The 23,032-nt window shown below is 34.8% G+C and overlaps 1 protein-coding gene across 2 annotated transcripts in view; it reads right to left on the reverse strand.

Moving 5' to 3' along the window:
* The window catches only part of PHKB (phosphorylase kinase, beta), a 183,133-nt gene that overhangs the window by 124,516 nt on the left and 35,585 nt on the right, over window positions 1–23,032 (reverse strand). For both annotated transcript variants that reach the window (XM_008578695.1, XM_008578694.1), the window contains 2 exons: window positions 20,536–20,643; window positions 16,807–16,887 (listed from right to left, as the gene is read on the reverse strand). In XM_008578695.1, coding sequence (XP_008576917.1) covers window positions 16,807–16,887; window positions 20,536–20,643 — 189 coding nt within the window. The remainder of the gene's footprint in view (window positions 1–16,806; window positions 16,888–20,535; window positions 20,644–23,032) is intronic.

Below are 23,032 nucleotides of genomic sequence, written 5' to 3' on the forward strand. Positions count from 1 at the left end.
TCCTTTTTGTCTTTTTTCGTGACCGGTAACGGGATCGCAACCCTCAGTGTCGCGCCCGCACTGCACTCAACCAGTGAGTGGACCGGTCTCTGTATGGGATCTGAACCCTCGGCGGGAGCGCCGCCACGCTCCCAAGCGCCGCACTCTACCTAGTGCGCCACCGGGCTGACCCCCCATAATAAATTTTTAATGACACTGCCTCAATGAACATTTTTAGTATGTCTAGGAAAGAGATTCTCAACTATTTTGACATCATGCTACACGTAGCAATATTTGTACAGCACATTGAGGGAACTAGAAAAAACTCTTGCCAGCCAGAGATTACTGGCCTGGGAGGTATGGCTAGCCCAGGCCCCACAAACACCTTTTGGATGAAGGACTTAGTACCTTGGCATATCTGTAACCTGTCTGTGGTACCCTAGTAGGAAAGCTCTAATATAGGGTATAATCTGAAAGCTGAATCACAGGATTGTAGACTAAATGCACTTTCGACTTTACTAGATGTTGTCAAATAGCTCTCCAAAGCAGGTGTAAGAACTTATGCCCACCTCAGCAGTATATAGAGCTCTCATTGGCTTGCATCCTTTGCCAATACTTAGAATTATCTAACTCTTTTACTATGTCAGTCTAACGGGTGAGTGGCATAAATTGAGATTTTAATTTGAATTTCCCTTATTAGGTTACTTAATTTCCTGTAGTTTTTTTTAATTGATGAGTAATAGGTCTTTATATATTCTTAGATAAATATCTTGTGTCTGATACATGTTTTACAAATATCTTTTCTCAAGTCAGAGCTTATTTTTTCATCTTTTATATTTTCTTTTTTGATGAATAGATTGTTCTTTAATGGATCAAAATTATCTTTTGGGGCGTACATAGTTTATTCTTATCATATCTTGTTGAAGAAAGCCGTCTTCACCCTGAAGTTAGATATTTTCATAGTTTCCTCTACAATAGTTCTCAAAGTGTGATATGGGAACCTTGAGAGGGATTGTGAAATTAAAACTATTTTCAGTCATTGTCTCACAAATGTAAAATGAGTTTTCTACACAATATGTGATATTGCAACAGATTGAAAGCAAAAGCAGGTATGAGGATTCAATTGTCTTCTACTGAGCCAGAAATTAGAAATTTCTAAAAAATGTAGAGCAATGCTACTCTTTTCACTCAATTATTTTTATTTTGGAAAACAGTTATTTTTGTAAAAATACTATGTATATGTTAGCACATAATAAATTATTTTTAAATTAATCTTAATGTCTCTGAATTTCTAATACAGTAACTATCAACAAATGTAAACACACACAAAAGAAATACAAACATATAAGAACAAACCCCATAAGCTCTATGGAGTTCTCAAAGTTTTTAGAATACAAAGAGATCCTTAGATCAAAAAGTTTGAACACCATTGCACTAAAATATATTCTTTTATCTTTCCTAATTCATATCAAAAGAGGCATCCGATGTCATTTTCTTTTATAAGAATAATGGAGCTCCATTTATTAGAGTCTACCCTATTCTCTCCAAAGCCTACATTATAATAAATCAAGTTCCGTATATGTATGCATGTGGGCGGTGTATGTGTGGAGGTATATGTAATCTGTTTCTGGACCCTCAATTCTGTTACACTCTCTATCTATTCCTGTACCAGCATCACATTGTTTAATTTCTATAGATATATGGTAGGACTTTTATACCTGGTAAAGTCATTCCCTTCAGGTTTTTCCTTCTTCAAAATGGTCTTGTGTATTTTACAGTTTACTCTTCTATATGAATTTTAGAATCAGTTTTAGAATTTTAGAATAACTTCCATGAAAATTCTGTTGGGATTTCTACAAAAATTTTGTTGGATTTAGAGATTACTGTAGGGAGAACTGATATCTTTATAATATTAAGTCTATCTATTGACATGATTTATATTAGTATTTATTTAGATCTTTTTATAATCAGCAAGTTTTATAATTTTGTCCATCTGCTCTTAGGTTCATTTCCAGGTACCTTATAGTGAGTAGAAAATTTAAATTAAACTTATTTTATAACTTGTCATTGCTGATCTATAGACACATTATTGATCTCCACATGTTGATTGTGTATCTAGCACTGTGGTTGAGTTTTTTATGACTTTTAATAGTTTATCTAAGGATGCACTTGGATTTACTATGTTAACAATAACATCACTGGAAATTAAAACTTTCCAATTTCTGCTGTTCCCATCCGTACTCCTTCTTTGTTGTCTTATTACTTTGGCTAGGTCATCTGTACAATATTAAATATAAGTTTATATAATCAATATCCTTTTCTTGTCCTTGAACTTAAAGGATCTGCTTCTTTTAGTTCACTATTAAATACATCTGCTGTAGATTTGGGGTAGGTACACATTATTAGGTTAAGGAAATTCTATTTTATATCTTTTATAAGAATGCTTTTCATGAATAGGTGATGAATTTTCGCCAAATACTTTTTCTGCACACATTGAGATGATCATATGGTTTTTCTCTCTCCCTTAAACTGCCTGTGTGATAAATTATATTAATGAATTTTCTCATTTTAAATTATCGTTACATTCTGGGATGAAACACCACTTGGTTTTGGCACATGATGTTAGTTGATTACCAATATCTGTTCTTGCTTTCTTTCTTACTAATAAAACTTTGATTTTTAACTTCACAATGCTCCACAGCAGAAGTGGTTATGTGACCACATTCTGGCCAATAAAATTTAGCAGAAGTCACTGGATCATGCCTCTAGAAACCTTTTTAAAGCTTCTTTCTCTTTCTCAATTCTTACTTACTAGTGTAGACATGATGCCTAGAGGAACAGCAGCTATATTATGACTATTTGGATAAATGTCTCAAGCTAAAGATAGCAGGACAAAAGAAAAGAAATCCTCATTCTTGATGATGCTGATCAGTTAACTGTTAAGTCCCAGGACTTCCAATCCTTCAGAATTTTTGGTGCATGAAATAAAACCTTTATTTACTGAAGCCACTGTTTGTTGAGGTTTCTTATATTTGTGGCCAGATGTAACTTTATTTTATTTATTTTTTTAGTGGCTGGCCAGTTCAGGGATCACTATGCTCTAACCAACCAAACTAACCAGCCAGCCCCTCAAATACAACTTTAAACGATACTTTATCCATGATTCATTCATATTCTCATTCTCCATGTCTCCCCCCTGCCCCTTCTCCTCCCTCTCCCTGTCAACTGGAGTTGGTTTACAAATTATTTAGGATCTTAACCTTTCCTGTCCAATTGGTCAAAAGTAGTATATTTATCATTCTCTATCACACTGTAGTGGGTTGAATGTGTCCCCCAAAGGTTTATATGTTAGAGACTTGGTCTCCACTGTAACATTGTTAAGAAGTTGGGAAATCCAATTATGGTAACTGAAAGTTGGGCTTTTAGGAGGTGTAGATTTGAGGACTATAACCTTATGAATGGATTAACCCATTGATGGTTTAATGGTGGTAATGGGTATGGTTCTGATGGATTTATAAGGGAAGTGAGTCAGCAGGTTAGCTCTCTCTTGCTCAACCATTAGCCATGTGACACCCTGTATAGCTGCAGAGCCACCACCAAGAAGGCCCTCACCAGATGCATCCCCTGGACTGTGGACTTCCCAGCCTCCAAAATGTAAGAAATAAATTTTGTTCCTTTTAAACTACCCAATTTCAGGTATTGAAAGGAAATGAAATTGGTTCTTGTGAAAGCAGGGGGCAAAAAACTCTTAAGATATTATAATAATGTGCAGCCTACCAAAACACAACTCTACCTGACAAAATCTTATTCCATAGTATTTAATTTCTCACATTAGGGAGAATTTAAATTAGATGGTTTTTCCCTTGCTTGGGGGAAACAAATATAACCACAATGAAAATTTTAAAAACACTGTTATAGGTCTATTTCATTTTTCTACTTCTTCCTAAGTCAGTTTAGTAACTTAGTTTGACATACAAAATACCAAAGACTGGGTAGCTTTAATGACAGAAATTTATTTTCTCACAGTTCTGAAGGCCAGAAGGCCAAGATCAAGGTGTCAGCAGGTTTGATTTCTTCTGAAGCCTGTTCCTTGGCTTGCAAATGCCTGTCCTCTTGCTGTTTTGTCCTCACATGGTTGCGCACACACCCTGGTGTTTCTTTATATGTCCTAATTTCCTCCTCTTATCAGGATGCCACTCAGATTAAACCAGGGCTCACCCAAGGGCTTCTTTTTAATTCACTTAACTCCTTGAAGGCCCTACCTTAAAGGTCTATATTTATACCTCCAAATACGGTCACATTCGGAAGTGTACTAGGGTTTAGAGTTTCAACATATGAATTCTGAGAGGGCAGAATTCAGTCCATAACAGTAACTTATGGTTTTTCTAGAACATATTCCATTTGGATAGTTTTAAAATTCATTGCCATATAATTTCTTATGGTAAATTCTTACTCTCTCTTGAAATATCTACTTATTTGTAGTTATGTTCTCCTTTTCATTGTTATTAATATTATTTATTTAAGTACTCTTTGCTTGGCAAATTTTTTAAGAGGTTGGTTTATATCATTAATATATATATTTTTTAAGTTGTTGGGTTTGTTGAGAATATTATGTCTTTATACTTTATATCATTATTCCTATTTTTATCTTTATTACTTTCTTCCTTCCACTTGCTTTGTGTTTACTAAGGTATTCTTTATCTAATTTTTAAAATCGGATATTTACTTATTAATTTCCCATCATAACTCTTTTCTCACATATGCATTCAAGGCTAAAAACTACCTACTAATAACTCTTTAGCTATATTCTACAAGTACTCATATGGAATATTTTCATTGTCATTCCATGGTATTTCTCAATTTCCATTTTAATGGTATCTTCAAAATCATAAAATAGAAGTGTATTTTTTTTTAGTTTCTAAAGTCAGGACATTAAGTGAGCATCTTTTAGCTACTGAGTTCTAAATTCAAAGTGGTAAGGAACATAGCCACTTATTCTTTGATATTAAATTTTGTACAAATTTACTGAGACTAACTGTGCTGTTCAAATCACCTATATCATCCCTTTTATTTATTTATTTTGCCTCCTTGGTTTATCGGTTTCTAAGAGAAATGTGTTAACATTCTTCTACCTATTTGTAATATTGTGATATAAGAAATACTATACATTTGGTCTATGCTGCTAGTTACTGAGACAGAGCTCCTAAAACCCTTGTAGAGAGAAGTGTTAGGAGAATCTTTTGTTTTAATATTTGGTCTTTGGCCCTTGTTCCTTACACAGTACTCCTAAGACCTTTGCACTTTCCTGAGTGATAGGAGTGTCTGACACAAGCTCCTAAATCCATTGGCATTTCCTGGGAGATAACAGCATTTTTGTTCCAATGAAGCAACTTTTGGTGGGCTCCTGAATAGTCTCAGGATGGGGCTGGTTGCCAGGGGACAAATCAAGCAATTAGAGAGTTGGAATTTTCAGTCCCAACTCTCAACCTCTAGGGAGGGAAGAGGGGCTGAAAGTTGAGTTGATCACCAATGGTGAATAATTTAATCATGCTTACATAACGAAGCCGCCAAAAAATCCCAAAAGAACTGAGATTGTAGAGTTTCCAGTTTGCTGAACATGGGGGCATGGAAGCTCTGAGCCCCACCCCTATACCTTTACCCTATGCATCTCTTCATCTGTCTGTTCACCTGCATCCTTTGGAATATTCTTTATAATAAACCAATAAATGTGTTTCCCTGAGCCATCCTAGCAAATTAATCAAACCCAAGGAGGTGGCAGTGGGAACCATAATTTACAGCCAATTGGTCAGAAATATAGGTCTCAACCTGGGACTTGTGACTGGAATCTGAAGTGGTGGGCAGCCTTATGGCACTGAGCCTCTAATCTGTGGGATCTGATGCAATCTCCAGGTAGATAGTGTCAGAACTGAGTTAAGTTATAGGACAACCAGCTGGTGTCTGCTGGAGAATTGCTTGGTGTGTGGGGAAAATACCCACACACTTCTGGCCACAGAAGTTTTCTGTATTGTAAGAATACAGTAGAAAAAACCAAGTTGTTTTTACTTCAGACTATTCCATTACATTTTTGCTTTATATATTTTGAGGCTATATTGTTAGGTTCATACAGTATTGTTTCTTGCCAGTGACCTCTTTAATCATTAAGGGCACTGTTTGTACCTTTACTTCAAATACGGTAGCATTTAAGATATAATTGATTTCCAATAATACGGTGTTTTTTGTTTGTCTGTCTATTTGTTTGTTTTTTTAATGTTGTCTTAACCCAATTTTTAGGCCCAGGTTAGAGGCTGGTCAGTTCCTCTTATTAAACAGCAGATCCATACCCCCAACAATTTCTCTTATCAGTTCTGACACTCTGGGCCATTATGCATCCACCCTAACTGCTCCACAGCCAGATACCCTACAAGTTTAGACAGCTCCCATGCACTGGAGTCCACAAAAGTATTCAGTTTAGCCAATCCACAGGTAGCCCAAGAAACCCAGCCAACCTCACCCTCCTTGCCATATATACACTGCTCCCTACAGGGGCATTTTGCTGTTAACCTGTCCTCTAGTACAATTCCTTGCGTGGCCTTACATGGTGGCTTTCTCTAATGTAAATAACAACAAGTTATGCATTTCATCTAAACATGAATAACAAAGAAATGTTTATTTCATCTAAAGACAAATACTAAAGCGGTGTGCATTTCATTCAAAGAGGAGACATCCATTTCATTATTGTGTTGTTTCCAGCCATCAAAAAATCTTTAAATCTTATAAGCACACATCGGTGGGGTAGATTAGTTCCACAGGTCATTTAAAAACCCAGTTTCCTTCCATCTCCTATTCCACAGGAGTTTTCTTGGGGGGAAAGTTATTTTTACCTATTTTGCACAAGACTCATGTTTTCTTCAATTAAGATTGTCAATCATCATCTCTTCAAATAGTGCCTTTTCCTATTTCCCTCTGTTCGGAAATTGGCATAAACATATTTATACATCTGTCAACACTGACAAAAAAAGCCAGTTATCTTTTTAATGCTTTGGTATTACTGAAGAAAAAGCCACTCCTACCCTAAAACAGTGATAATTTGTGGGCGTAAATTCCAGGAACATTAAAATAAAAGAGTAGGTATTTTCTCTGCTAATCTATACACTGTCTTCTTCCCAAAATACTAAAATAGTTTGTCTATGTGGAGGAGTTACTCTGTTATACTGCTACAGGTGACACATGCAAGTGTATTCAATACTAAAAACTTTCATCCAGAGATTTCAAGATTTCAGAGAAAAAATGGATAATTCATGTCATACTAATAAAAATCCTACTGAAAAATCACACACTTTGCCAGATCCAGGATACTGCAACTAAATTAAAAATAACAGCCATGGGCTGGCCCAGTGGCGCACTGGAGAGTGCGCCGCTTGGGAGCGTGGTGGCGCTCCCGCCGAGGGTTCGGATCCCATGTGGAGACCAGTTCCCGCTCACTGGCTGAGCACGGTGCAGGCGCAACACCGAGGGTTGCGATCCCATTGCCGGTCCCCGGTAGGGGCGCGACACCGAGGGTTGCGATCCTGTTACCGGTCAGTAAAAAAAGACAAAAAGGAAAAAACAAAAAATAACAGCCATTTTTCAATACAATTGGACAGCAAATAATGTAACTTGATTTAACATGCTTTTAGAAAGCCTTTTTAGATTTTTAAGTAGAGCCAAGTAGAATTTTCATACGGTAAAAAGAAAAGTACTAAACTCTTCCCTTTAAGATTTCTCAGCCACAGGCCGACCCGTGCTGCACTCGGGAGAGTGCGGCGCTGGGAGCGCAGCAATGCTCCCTCCGCGGGTTCGGATCCTATATAGGAATGGCTGGTGCGCTCACTGGCTAAGCGCCGTGCGAGCGACACCAAGCCAAGGGTTGCGATCCCCTTACCGGTCACGAAAAAGACAAAAAAAAAAGATTTCTCAGTCAGTCAAGATGGAGACACTGAATAATAATAAATGAATTTCTGAACTCAAAACCAATATGCTCAAAGAATGTTATTAGCAGATCAAATATTTGAATACTAACTTGAGCACCTAATCTTATCATCAGTGACTTCATTCTCATGGCAGCTGAGAATCTAAGGCTAATAGTAAGTAACAGACTCAAAATTATACCAATGCTGAGAAATGACTAAGGAACAATTAAAAATAAATAACTTAGGAAACAGATCAATTAGGAAAGATGGAGAAATGTCTCAGTGACTACATCTCACTAGTCATACTGAACAGATATAGTATGAATTAATCTAACATTTCATAATGAGGTGTAATTTAGAAGGACCAGGTTAAAAGATAAAATTCAGTCATTCACATGATAAGTTTTATTAAACATGATAACTCTAAATTTATTCAATAACAGTCATATATCCAACAAAAATTTTTTGATTCCTATATATCTGCATTACGAAAATTCAGTATATTGTAAATAACAGGTAAAGAAAGCAAACAACAGTGGGCAGTAAATAAGGTAACCATTAACTACATGCGGCTATTGAACACTTGCCTTGTAGCTAGTTGGAATTGAGATGGGCTTTCAAGCATAAAATGCATATCAGATTTTGAAGATTTAGCACAAAATAAAGAATGTAAAATATTTGCTTAATAAACTTTTATATTTATTGCATGTTGAAATATTATAAATATATGGCATTAAATAAAATATTAATTCAACTTTATCTTTTTTTAAAAATGTGGCTACTAGAAATTTTTAAATTACATATGTGGCTCACATTATATTTCTACTGGACAGCACAACTATAGAGGCTGGAAAAGAAATATATACTCGCCCAGCCTCCCCAATCAACTGGAAATGGCCTTATAATAGCTGTGATCAATAAGAATGAGCAGAAGTATGCTGGGAACTTATAATATTTCTGATAAAAAGGGCTATGTCTGATGAAAAGTAGCTAACACACCCTTTTTATCAACCTTCCCCCTTCTTACTAGTAGTTTTATACAGCAGCCATTTTGAGGTAATAACAAAACTGACAAACCAAGCACTTAGCCATCTCCAGGTAATTCATGATATGAGAAAAATAAGCACCTTTTCATTTAAGCCAACTTAGTCATCCCAAACAGATATAAAAAGAGTTAATCTATCATTTCATAATGAAGTATAATTTAGAAGGGCCAGGTCAAAAGAGAATATGAGAAAAATAAGCACCTTTTCATTTAAGCCAACTTAGTCATCCCAAACAGATACAAAAAGAGTTAATCTATCATTTCATAATGAAGTATAATTTAGAAGGGCCAGGTCAAAAGAGAAATTTCAGTTATTCATATGATAAGCTTTACTAAGTATGACAACTCTAAATTTATTCAATAACAGCCATATAGCCAACAAAAATTACAAAAGCATTTTTACATAAATACTTGAGAATTTGATTTTAGTTAAAAATATATATATACTAATTTGCTTGTGAAATCAATGAAATGACAGCAATCTCAAGGCAATAGCTGAATTCTAAGAACTTCTTAACTGTACTGTTCAAATATGGATATAAATAGTGAGCAAAAAAATCATTTATAACAACACTGATATTATAACTGCAACATAGTCAGTCCAATAAGCCTAAATGTCCAAGCAAAGCCATGGCACACAACAGGTATTCACTAAATATTTGAGAATGAATGAACAGCAGGCATTTGGATGCACATTTCTGACACATGGTATCAAACCTTAGGTAGCCATTAAATGTATTCTATATGATGTTTAAATGAGGAAAAAATGTTTGCAGCATATTCAAGGTTTTTTTTAAATGAGGTTAAAAAATACATTAGGACTCCTGGGTTAAATGACCTTACGGTATGACTAAACAGCAGGACAAAAGAGTTATTTAGGGGAAGGGATACAAATATAAAGTTACATTAAAAAATAATTACTAATGGGAATTCAATTCACAAAATGGCAGAGAAAAGACCTCAGAAAATATAATCATTCACAAAAGTAATAAGAACATCAAAATCAACTTTTTCGGAACTGTGAAAATTAAACAAAACTTGCAACAGTCCAAGGGGCATTTAACCAAGGAAAAATGGCTGAAATCTCAGTAAGTAAAGTGAGCTTTGGGGTGTATTAAATTGTCCTGTTAACCACCTTTTCTCCCCAGCTCTGAGGTAGCCTTGAATATCAACAGCCACACAATCATAGTAGTCATGAAAACCAGCAGACTAGCAATCACCAGAAGGGACAAAACAGGCTTAGAATTCACCAAAATAACCATTTCAGTAGATTGTTACTATATGAACTGCCTGGCAGCTCCTTGGACCCAGCGATTCAGAGCTATTCTTTAAATGACCTGACTCAGCTTATTCAAATGCAAATAGTCTTTTCTCTAGGCATATATTGAAAACAATCAGTGGCAATTATTTAAACTTGCAGCTGCCTAAAAAAAATTTTTTTCTTAAAACTGGGGAGTGAGATGTCCATGGGAGGCTTTGAAAGCTCTGATATATTCCTTAGAAGTCAGAAGGCTATGCACAGATGTAGTGCTGTGCCCATATTAGAAAAGCACTGAGATATTAATCTCATACTTCCGGCTGAACTTGAGGCTCTACAAAAGCAAGATATGAAAGCCAAGGCAGAGTTGTGCACTGCATGTGAAAGCTTTCAAGTTATGTCCCAAACACAAGCAAGAGACCTCTGCAAAGGCTGGGAGACTGCTGGTTCAAAGCATTTAAGTAAATCTCTGTGCAGTCATTAACTGACCACTAAGCTAACTGAGCAAAGACAGCAATGGCCACATATAACAAAGAATATAGAATTTGCAGAAATTTTTCAGGAAAGATGCTAAACAGACAGACGACACCATAAATACAAACATTAGCAACACCAGACCTTGGAGGATGGGGATCTGATTTTCAGAGCTGATATATCACATTAGTTAAAATGTCCAGTTTTAACAGCAAAAAAATGACGTGCAAATAAATAAGAAATTATGGCCCATATACCTGAAAAAAGGAAATTAATAGAAACTTTCCCTGATAAGCCCAAATGCCGGACTTACTAGACAAAGACTTTAAATCTATTATTTTAAATATGCTCAAAGATATTTTTTTTTTAATGTTTAAAGAACTAAAGAAACCCCTGAGAAAGATGTCTCACCAAACAGACAAAATCAACAGACTCCTGACTACTCAGAAATAATCTCTACCACTCTCTGACCATCTACTCCACTCTACCTATAAACACCTTCTAATTCTTCCTCAATCACAGCAAGCACACTCAATCTGGATGGCATTACACTTTCTATTCCATCCACCTGGAGTCTTCTTTTGCAGACATGTGCATAACTTCTTTCCTTATTTCATTCAGGTCTTTGCTCAAATGCCCTTTTTTTAAAAGGCCCGTCCTGATAAATCTTACTTTAAACAGTTTCTTTATTTTTTCCCTTATACTCTTTTTTTAAAAAATTTACATATCACTAACTGACATTATACTTTTAAATATTTATTTATTCTGTTTTCCCCACTATAGTGTGGACTTCATGATGTTACAGAACAATCTCTTTTTTCACTGCTATATTCTCACTCTTTGGCATGGTAGAAACTCAAATATTTGTCAAATATTTGCATGATTCAGGCAAGGAGGCATGAATAAATGCAGGTATCTATACGTGAATAAATCTGTAAACCTTGGGTCCCAATGGCTACTTTCATGGCTAGAACATGATTTTGTCACATGACATATGTGTCATTCATATCTGTACAGGTTAAACAAAGACTTACTGTCAGTGTAGAGAATGGACTCTTAAGTCAGTCTACTCAGTTTAAGTCCCAGCCCTGCCACTGACTACATGTGTGACCTTGAACAAGCCACTTAATTATTCTCTGCATTACTTGTCATTTGTAAAATACAGATAGTAACTAACATTTGATGGTGTTAATATAAAGATTAAGTGAGTTCATATATATGCAAAATACTTTGAACTATGACAGCACATAAGTGTTATATAAATGTTAGTCATTATTATTATTATTGCTACATATAATTTTGGAAACAAGGACAATGATATCTTGCTATTTTTAAAGAAAAACATCTATAAGTAGTTTTGAGCAACTTACTCATTTTCCTGTGTAAATTGCTAATAAGCAGAAGCTAAGAATACCTTATAATGAAGAGATTTGTTCCAACTATAAAAACAAAAACCCCTCAAGATCAGTCTAATAACCACTTCACACCAGAAGGTACACTGTACAATGCAAAAGAATCCATACAATAAATAGAATCCAGAAAAAAAATGCTACTATTTTAAAAAGAAAACATGCATAAAAAACAAAAGTCAAAACTCAGTAAATAATAATAGGATAAATAAAATGCCTTTAAAATAAAAGTCTCAGTGTATAAGGAAGAAAAACCACATCTTAAAAAATCTCTCTAATAAAGTTCGACTAGAAACTATTACTAAATACAGTAGGCTGGATCCCATTCATACCTAAATCCTAGTATTTAATCCCCTGTGCCCCTGCTTCGCCAAATAGTCTAACTTGTATAATAAATAGGATATTGTAAAGTGATGGAATGTGACTTCTGAGGTTAGGTCATTATAAAATTGTACTTCCATCTTGCTCTCTTGGATTACCCACTCTGGAGGGAGTCACCTGCCATGTTGTGAGGACATTCAAGCAGCTCTCCTGTTATAGCCAGGGAGAAATTGGAGGCCTCCTACCAATGAGTGAGCAATCTTAAAAGTGGGATTTCCAGCTTCAGTAAAGTCTTCAGATAACTGTTGAAACAATTGACATCTTCAGTGCAACTTCATGAGACCTTAAGACAGCAACACCCTGCTTAGCTGCTCCCAAATTCCTGACCCACAGACTATGAAATAATAAATGTTTATTCTTCTAAGCCACCATGTTCTGAGGTAATTTGTTACAAAGCAATAGATAATTAATAAAATAAGAAAGAAATTCCATGTGTCATCAATGTGAAAGATGATACACTTGGAAAGACCTCCTAGATTAGATAGTAAAAAATACCTTTGCAAAATAAAAAGTACATGACTCACAGTAAAGGGAACTTCTCCAGGTCTCATATCAAACAAGCACCTACAGTTTTCTACAGTATTTTTATTATAAGGCTTGCAATCTAAATTTGCTCTAAAGAGCTGATCAAGCAACTGTCTGGCCATTCCTGAACAAACAAACTTTCATCCGCAGAAGTAACACTCAAACATATTTACCTAGGAAACCGAAGCATGCATGACCATTTACCAAACTTTTATCAATACAACTGACTCTACAGACCATCCAAAATAGTATCCTCAACTAATGCTTATTTCCACTTAAATTTCAAGTTTATAAAACGAATATCTGAGGTTTTTTTCCTAAAATGACATGACACCATGACTAATAACCCATGATTAATGGGAACCAAAATTGGAGTCATGTAACAGCATGACCCCAAAGAAGGCCCATTAGAGCCCATACAAGTTGTTTCTCCACTTAAATGTACAAAGAGTTAGCTCACAGAACTTACCAAAGCAACATATAAATTAACAGGCTTTAATACATTAATTAAAAGTAAGTGAAAATCCATAATATAGGAATGGAAGACAAAATTTTAACCTTTAAATCTTCACTTTCAAAGTATTCTCTAAAATTTACAGTTGTAGGGTCACCGAAATCTAGAAAATCCCTCCTTTATGAAAGAACTATGAGTATTTTCATGTAATGAGGGTATTCCATAAACAGCAAGAAAAAATTATCTTAAATGCAAAACAAAATCTCATTGTTACACAAATTTGAGGAAGGTTCTTTGATTTTAAATAAATTAAGTTTCTTGGAAAACATTTCTAAATGACTCCTTTCTTGTTTCTTTCAGTCTATTTTCAGGAAATTTATTTACACAGAATGTCATAAAATGAGACATGGAATGCCATGTAGCAGTTCATTACTCTGCCCCCATCCAACAGAAGTACTAACTTAGGTGAGCTTTATATTTAGGTGTAAGTTTGACATATACTATGGGTTTCTCTCTAGATAAAGAAAAGAAAGCAAACAGTGCCAGGGCAGGACCATAGAACTCTCCCTCTTTCAGTTTTTATTTTTAATAAAAAATCAGTATCTGTGAGTGTGCACAGTAAGACTTTATAGACTTTTAAGACTTTTGAAGACTGAGTACTCAAGTAACACAATACATCTATGTGGGCAATAAAAGATTTTAGAAAATTAGCATATACTACTGTCTGTTCTCTTTCCCAGCAAAGTTCACCACCATAAATATTGGCACTCAGTATGTTCACAGAACCATACTAAGGGTGCACATGACCTTTAAGACAATAGCCCTCTCCTTAAGGAACTACAGTGTGATACAAAGTTTACAAAAACAAGAGAATCAGTGAGGACACAATGATGCGTGGCAAAAAAGTTTATTAAAAAAAAAAAGTGCAGACAATATAATATACTATCACATTGTGTGTGTGGGTGTGTATACGAGGGGCCTTCAAAAAGTTCATGGGAAGATTCGCATTATCTTTTTTTTTCTGCATTATCTTTTAATTCCATTTTTCCACGAACTTTTTGAAGCACCCTCATATATTTGTGTATCTCCAAATTCTGCATTCTTTAATTCTAAGAAAAAATAAAAATTGTGGCAGATCAGAAGGAAAGGAGTGGTAACACCACTTCCTTCTCAGGTTTTTGGATTGCCCTAAGATGTGAATGTGACTAGGGACTGAAGAAGAGTTGGGGCTATGAACTTGCCAAGCCAGAGTCTAATGTACAATTAGAAAAGAAAATGGCTCCATGTTATACCACCTTTCAAAGAATTAAATTCTCTGAAATTAAAAGGAGCTCCATCCACTGAAAGATTCTACACAGATCCATTTATTGCTCTCCATGTGAGCCTGACACATTATGCAGAATCTCAAGGGAAAAGACCATAAGCAGCAATGACACATTTTATTATTCTAGGATTTTTGTCTTTTTTTTTTTTTTGACTTTTTCCGTGTCCAGCAACGGATCGCAACCCTCAGTGTCGCCCCCGTACCGGACCGGGACCGGCAACAGCATCGCAACCCTCGGTGCTGCTCCCGCGCCTTGCTCAGCCAGTGAGCGGGAACCGGTCTGCATGTGGGATCCGAACCCTCGGCGGGAGCGCCGCCGCGCTTCCCAAGCGGCGCACTATAGCAGTGCGCCACCGGGCCGGCCCGTTATTCTAGGATTTTTAAGTGTACATCATGTTGAAGGCTATTGATATTAGTTACATAAAATTTTATATGTACCAAATAAAAACTATATGGCCAAGAAAAAAACATAAGAAGTAAAAAAAAAAAAAAACTTTAAGAGGGAAATAAAAATTGCTTAAGTATACATAAACCATATAAAAAAGAATGGGAAGGTTAAAGCAATATAATATTTATGAAAAATGGCAGTTGACAAATGAAGATTTAAAACAAAGTATGATAGATGCCAAGAAATCAAAAAATAAAATTTAAAAATTAAAGTAAAATAAAATACCAAATAAAACAAAGCCACCAACAGCTAAGGCAATTTCACTCCTACCATTTTACCTCAAGGAACATTAGTATGAAATCACCTGCTACCAACAATGTTAGTTGCCATTTATTATAAATGGTTATCATACTATGTTGCACTGGAACCTAGGATACTTCTCCCAGTGCTTTGGAGCTTCCATGGGTGGAAAGAAACGAGAAGCTAAATGGGCTGGTTCTAGAAACTCACCTCTCCTCAGTCACAGTCGCACCTATTTTATTTGCTTCATATTTTAGGATGCTACTTAAGGTTGGTCTGAAACAGGAGTTCCTCAGCTCTTCTCCCACCAAAATACTTAAATACTACTGTTTCACAATATTATAAAAACTAAAAAGTATTTGGATAAAATAAAAACATGGAATTCTCTGGTGAATTAAATAGATGAAACCATAATTGGGTATTATTAATTTCTTATTATCACTATTTCTTCATTATTTATCTTCCCTTCTAAATAGACTTGACAGTGTACGAGATATAAACTAGTACAATATTAGGATGTATAAGACTATAAATTATTAGAGGGCAGGACTACATGTACCTATTTCATAGCACCCTTAGCACAGTCCAGTGATGACTTTGGTGTTTAGTGTGTGTTGTAATTGTTCCTCCCTGCATGGATCAGGATAGGAACAGGAACAAGTATACACAGCAAATCTAATCTTTCATGGAGTTCTCACTGTATGTACCACCTCAATAATAAAAGCTTTTCTGCTCCCACTGTGGTACATTTTAAAGTGCATCAGCATGTGAGCTTGTGTTTTTGTTCAAATATTTGTGCCTATGGAAAAAATGTTTCTCAACTTTGGGATATAAATTCTTTATAATTCAATAAAAATAAGAACATGGTATTTGTCTTTTGAAAATCACGAAGAACCCTACTGAGGTCCTACAAATAAAAGCAATACAATATGATAAAAGTTTCTTTTTACTTTTAAAAGGATGGGTTACAAAAAGCAATGATGTGAAAAAAAAAAGCCATAATAACTCTGAGAAAATCTGCAAATGCTATTTCACTCTCATTGTTACTCAAATTTTCTGAAAGTTATACGTTTTTATTTTAGATAACTTATCAGAGCCTCTACAGAAGTAGTTTTACAACCTGCTGTATATTATGTTCATTTTGAAAGTCCACTGCATTGAAAATACATATAAAGACTTTTTGACCCAACATCCAAAATCTAGTATCTGATTACACAAATTTAAAAATAATAGATTATTATAAAATTAAAAAGTTTTTTAAAGTAAAAATTCTTTATCCTCAGATAAAATTTAGTAGTAGAGAATCTGGGGAAATCATACCTCATCAGTGTTGTATATAATCTGGAGTCCTGAGGAAATCATTTCCACAAGATAAAGGAGATAGAGTGACACTGCATTTATCTGAAACAGCAACATTAAAAGGTTAAAGGAAATAACAAAAATATTATGCTATGAAATTAAATGTGGATTTAGTTCATAAGAAAATCCTAGCTTTGTATGTAAAATTCTAAAATCTTCCAGTTCATTGTGAAGGGTAACACTTGAGTAGGGAAATGGCTACAAACAGAATTGTTAGCAACTATTTCTACAACATTTGTTTTCTAAGATTTATTTTCAAACTATGGGTCTAAAGTACTCCTACTGTGGAATAGTTTTGCACCATAGGCAGCTATGTAATGTCAATGCATCTCAAATATATGAAAATGAAAAAGTTATTTGGCAAGCAAGACATTACGACCACACCAGTACACCATAAACAATAGGCAGTGCATTTTGAAAACGGCCATATTCAGAGAATACAGTCATAATAGTCATATTCAGAGAATATAGAATTTATGTAAACTGCAGAAACATTAATTTTAATCAACGGCATAGCATACAATTTAAAATATACTTACGAACAAATTAGTTTTATGAACAAATGAGGTATTCTTTTATTACATGATCTAAACAAAAATAACAAGGACAGTAATATCTGCTTTAACAAAAAAAGATTCTCACAAAATCTTGAATGAGATGTGTAAATTGTCTCAGGTAAAGAAGCAGGAAACATACATGCTACAAAATGGATAATCCTCCTGTGATGGTCAGTTTCAGGTGTCAACTTGACCGGATAAAGGCATACCTAGATAGCTGGTAAAGCATCATTTCTGGGTGTGTCTGTAGGGTGTTTCCAGAGAAGACTGGGTGGGTAAGATCCACTCGTAATGTGGGTGGCACAATCTAATTGGCTGGGGACCCAGATAAATCAAAAAAGCAGAGGAATGGTAAATTCTTGCTCTCTCATCTAGAGCGGAGACACCCTTCTTCTCCTGCCCTTGGACATCACAATTCCAGGTTCTCTGACTTTTGGACTCCAGGATTCACACCAGTGGCCCCTAGGGCTCCAAGAGTTACACAGGCAGCTTCTCTGGTTCTGAGGCTTTCAGACTCAGACTGAGCCACGCTACAGGCATCCCTGGTTCTCCTGCTTGTAAATGGCCTATTATGGAACTTCTCAGACTCCATAATTGTGTGAGCCAATTCTCCTAATAAATTCCTTCTTATATATTTACATATATATATATATATATATATATATATAGATATACACACTATATCCTATTGGTTCTGTTTCTAGGGAGAACCCTGACTAAGAACACTTTAAAAACATTATATTAAATGAAAGAAGCCAGTCATAAAAGATCATATACTGTATGATTCCATTTACATGAAATGTCAAGAATAGGCAAATCCACAGAGACAGAAAGTAGACTGGTAGTTGCATAAGGCTAGAGGGCTTCAGGAGATAACAGGAAGTGCTAATGGACATGTTTCTTTTGGGGGTGATGAAAATATTCTAAAATTGATGTGATAACAGTTACACAACTCTAGGAGTATTTTAAAACCATTTAATTGTATTCTTTACATAGGTGAATTATATGTTATATGAATTATATCTCAAGCTGTTAATTAATTAATTAAGGCAGTGAAAATTTTTAACTTATTCAGGAAACTGTCAACCTGAGTTAAAAACAAACAGCAAGCTGTAATTTTGTTCTTGTACAATTCTAACACAGAAGATTATTACCCTCTGACAGCCTTGGTAGCTTATGCCATCCTAGATTTTCTTCCAACCCTCAATGAGTAACTGACGGAAAGTTGGGGCAGAAAATTATTAATGCCCTGAAAGCCTTGGAAAAAGCAGCCCACGTGCTACCAGAGTGTGGCACTGCTGGTGGCCCTCTCAGAAAACAGGCCTGCCCTGGCTGTCTCCTGACTTCCTTGCACTCAGAGTTCAGTGAATTTGTTGAGATCCAAGTGAAAATATAGTATTCCAAGTGAAGATAGAGGGTTTAGGTTTTTTCAACTGACATAAACTTTTGAGTGACCTTCCACTCAAATATTTTCCTACAGCACTAACACTGGCCTGTCAGAAACAACTTCAAAAAAATTTCATTACTATGGACATTTACAGGAACACCATAAGAGCTCCCTGCTCTGACTTTTAGGATGTGTCTGTGAGAAAATGTAAATGGTAAATTGTAAAGGGATTGCCAAATAACAGGATAACCAACATTTATTTAATGCCTAATATGTGCCGGACACTGAGCTTAAATTCTCAAGTACAGAAATAAATGACCCTGTTATCTTCTGAAACCCTGTTTCAGATAATAAATATATTTGTCAAAGCAAAAGCCACATAAAATCTAATTACATTATACAGAGATAAGGTTAAGGTTGAGAAACTACATATTCATATAACACTAATTCTCCAAGGCACTGTTTACAAATAAGTACAAGAGTTTCTGTTGCATAGAAATGGGGGTACTGCACTTTCTGTGTTTGGAGGTGACCTACTGAAGTAAAAGATTTCAGATCTCCAGAGAGAGCGACCATAGAAAGGAGATAACCTTATTTTCATAAGGAATATATTAATAATAAGTATTTTGTCTAAAGATAGCAAAACCAAATGCTGAACAGGAAGAAAATCCATTAAAGATAAATAGCATATAGCATATATAATATTAGTATCCTAGAAACAAACCAACAAGATGTCCAGCTAAAAACAATACACAGTTGTGAGAGGAAAAAGAAAACACAAAACATAAAATTCACGGTGTATTCTTAGCAGAGATATAAAATTTAACATATTATACAAGACAAAATCTATGGACTTCAGAAATGCCTTTTGGAATTACATTTCGATGGCATGTTTTTAGCTTTACTGAAGGTTGGTATATTAAAAATAAACAGCCATAAAACAAAAATTTCTGATTTGCTTTTATATACGGCTGTCAATTAGCTTTTATTCCCTAGTTCCTAAGTGTTGAAATTCTCCTAAATTTGATAACAAGTAAAAGCCTTTGTTACTGAAAGAACTGTAGGCTTCCTTCTTCTAAATAGAAATAATATTATAGTCCATCTAGTTGTCCTTTTTGTTTGAGGACCAAGAACTCAGTCAGATTTAATGTTCAATCATAGTAATTAATTCAGCCCTGGAGGTTAGCATTTCACTTTCTTCTCCAAATCAAGGTTGATTTCATACTTCTATTCTGAACACTTTATGAAATCTACTTTTAAAAAAAATGTAAACAGCCACAAATCTTCTATAATTGTATTAGTCAATTTTCTATTCCTTATGACAGAATAACCAAATCTGGGTAATTTACAAGAAAATGGAATTTACTTCTAACTCTTTTGGAGGCTGAGGAATCCAAGGTCTGGGGGGTGCATCTGATGAGGGCCTACTGCTTAATGGGACTCTGTACAGAGTCCTGTGGGGATGCAGGGAATCACATAGTGAGGACTGAGCAAGAGTGCATTTACATGTTTCCTGCTCTCCTTAAAAACCACAAGTGCCCCTCCTGTGATAATCCATTAATCCATGAATGGATTAATCCATTCATGAGTGCATAGCCATCTTGGTCCAATCACTTCTTAAAAGCCCCACTATTCAAATACCATATTGGAGATTAAGTTCCAACATGAGCTTTGGAAGGGACAAACATTCAATCCATATCAATGATACAGAATATAAACAGAAAATTTGCAATCTTCTCTTTTTACCTGAAGATGACCATATTCATCATAGGAGAGCACCTCATCTCCTGTGTGCACATTGAACACAGAGTGAAGACATGTTGTTGGGCGGGGATCCTGCTTAAACTGCTGGACCTAGAATCAAATATAGAATTTAAATAATACTAGTAATTCACATACTCATTCAATACAAGAGATTGTAAGTTATTTTTCCTGAAACTTTTTAATGAAGAAAACCAAAGCTTACAGGCAGAAGACTGAGCAAAGCTGAAATAGTACCCTTTCTAAAGAAACAATATGTAGACAATAGGTTCATAACTACTAACATAATACAGTTAACATAATTGTCAACTGATTTTTCACAAGCATAGCAACTCAAGTGTAGTAGGGAGCATGTTATCGTTGTAGCATTGGCTTTTGCAGTGTTTTGCACATTATTTTATTTTAGAGTAAAATACTGCTTTATTTTGTAAGACAGGATTTCAGTGATTGTATTCCATTGTGCTGTTATTTGGAAATGCTTACATGACACTCATAATGAAAATGCAGTTCAGGCCACATTCTAATTCAGTAAGTGTTCAAACTTCAAATGTGATTTCTTTCTCTAAGAATCACAAATTTATGCTCCTGTTAACATGTTTTCATTTCCTCTTCCATATATACGTTCCTTACTAAGGCATCAATTCTAAGAGAATATAGGCCACACTTTTATATTTATTAATTAGATATAAAATTTAACCATTTTAGAATACTAAATGATCCATCAGACAAACTCCAAAGACAAGAAAAAACCTATCCTCATGACTGAAACACCTGACCAACAAAATGATACTCAGGATCTATCAGTAGGTAATCAGGACCAAGATAATGAAGATACAGTTAGAGATATATGTTTGCTATTTATAAAGTGACCAAGCCATTTGGTGTTAACTGAGAGAAGGTGGCTATCCCTTCTTCATATCTGAAACTGCTGGCAATAGCATGAAACTACACAAACAGAAATTAATTTAGTCATTCATTTCACACTACTGTGATTATTTTCTCAAAACCCTAAACATTATTTTGGGCTCCTATACAAAAATATGGTGAAATTGAAACTAACACATTTTTCCCACTTGGTATGGATCTAAAAGGATAAAGTTTTCTCAGTTTAATAAAGTGACTGCTGCAGTTGACAAAGTGGTATTTGTCATTTGTCTTCACAACATGCAAGAACCCAGCAGGAGAATTTATATTCAATCACTATGTCAGGGGAAAAGCAACTACTAAATGATTAAAGATGCTCTAATAGGAATTATATAACTACACTTTGAGTTTTAAAGCTATTAAAAGACAAGTAATTTAAAATTTCAGGAAAAAATAAGATCCAAACTCTAGAAGCTTTGAAGATTAATGAGGCATACTGTATGTCAATTACATAAATAAAAAGTATTCTTGAAAGCAGTCAAGAACAGGAGGACATTAATTAGCATTTTATATAATGTCTGGCATCTGGCAATTAAAAATAAAGATAATGATAAAAGCAAAACTTTCTAGATTAAAATACACCTAGAATAACAGTTTTTCCATTTGTGTTTCACTTAGATTTTTCCCCCCAAATTCTTATCATTGTGAATAAACAGCTTATCATTTGGAAAAATGTAACTGAGTATTTTGTCATCCATTCTTAATAAACAGACTTGAAATAAGCACTTAGAGGGAAAAAAATCATCTCATAAGGGAATCCTGGAATAATAAATTTTATAAAATTTTAATGATTTCTCATTAATTAAAAACTATTCAGTAGCACTTTAAACAATTTTTTAAGAACATAATTAGGCATAGCAACATTCATAACCTATTGTAAAGCAAATCTCTACCCTCCAAACTAATTAACTGCAGATTTAATCAACTTTTAAAAATTCTGAATGCTTCTCCATAAGTAGTATTAGAAAAAAGAACTAAATGAGAGAACAGGCATGTGAACATTTAGAGGTAAAGCATATTTGACATTAATAAGTAGATACTAAGACAAGTGTTAAAACAATAAAACATATCAGATTTCTTTACAATTACATAAATCAAGGGCAACTCCATTTATTCACTCAAATTCATAACATATTTAAAATATCTCTTTTAGCTAGTAGTTTTAGAAAAGACATCAGGAAGCAGGTTTTGTAACGAGATATCAATAAAATTGGAGAAGCCTTTGACTTTCTAGATCATGATTTTACTTCAGAAGACAAAGAAGGGAGGTTCGAGGTCAAATAGCAAATGAACACTACGAATGTGCTTTGCTTTAGTTTTAAGGAAAAAAAGGCTGAAAGATAAATATTTCACATTTTAAAACATGTTTTCCATATTCCATATTGCTATAGAATCATGAAAGATACGGCGGAGACCGGAGGAAGACAACAGTGAGCGCCAGAGGGGAAGGTATGGTGAAAAGCACTGAGCTGGGTACATAGTTCAATTTCCCTGAGTCAGTTCCTCTTACTCACACTTGGATTATAGTAATATCCTCCTTTCCTACTCTAAAAGGTTA

This window comes from Galeopterus variegatus, unplaced genomic scaffold (genome assembly GCF_000696425.1).
Source record: "Galeopterus variegatus unplaced genomic scaffold, G_variegatus-3.0.2 Scaffold1747, whole genome shotgun sequence".
In the NCBI taxonomy this organism is placed as follows: Eukaryota; Metazoa; Chordata; class Mammalia; order Dermoptera; family Cynocephalidae; genus Galeopterus; species Galeopterus variegatus.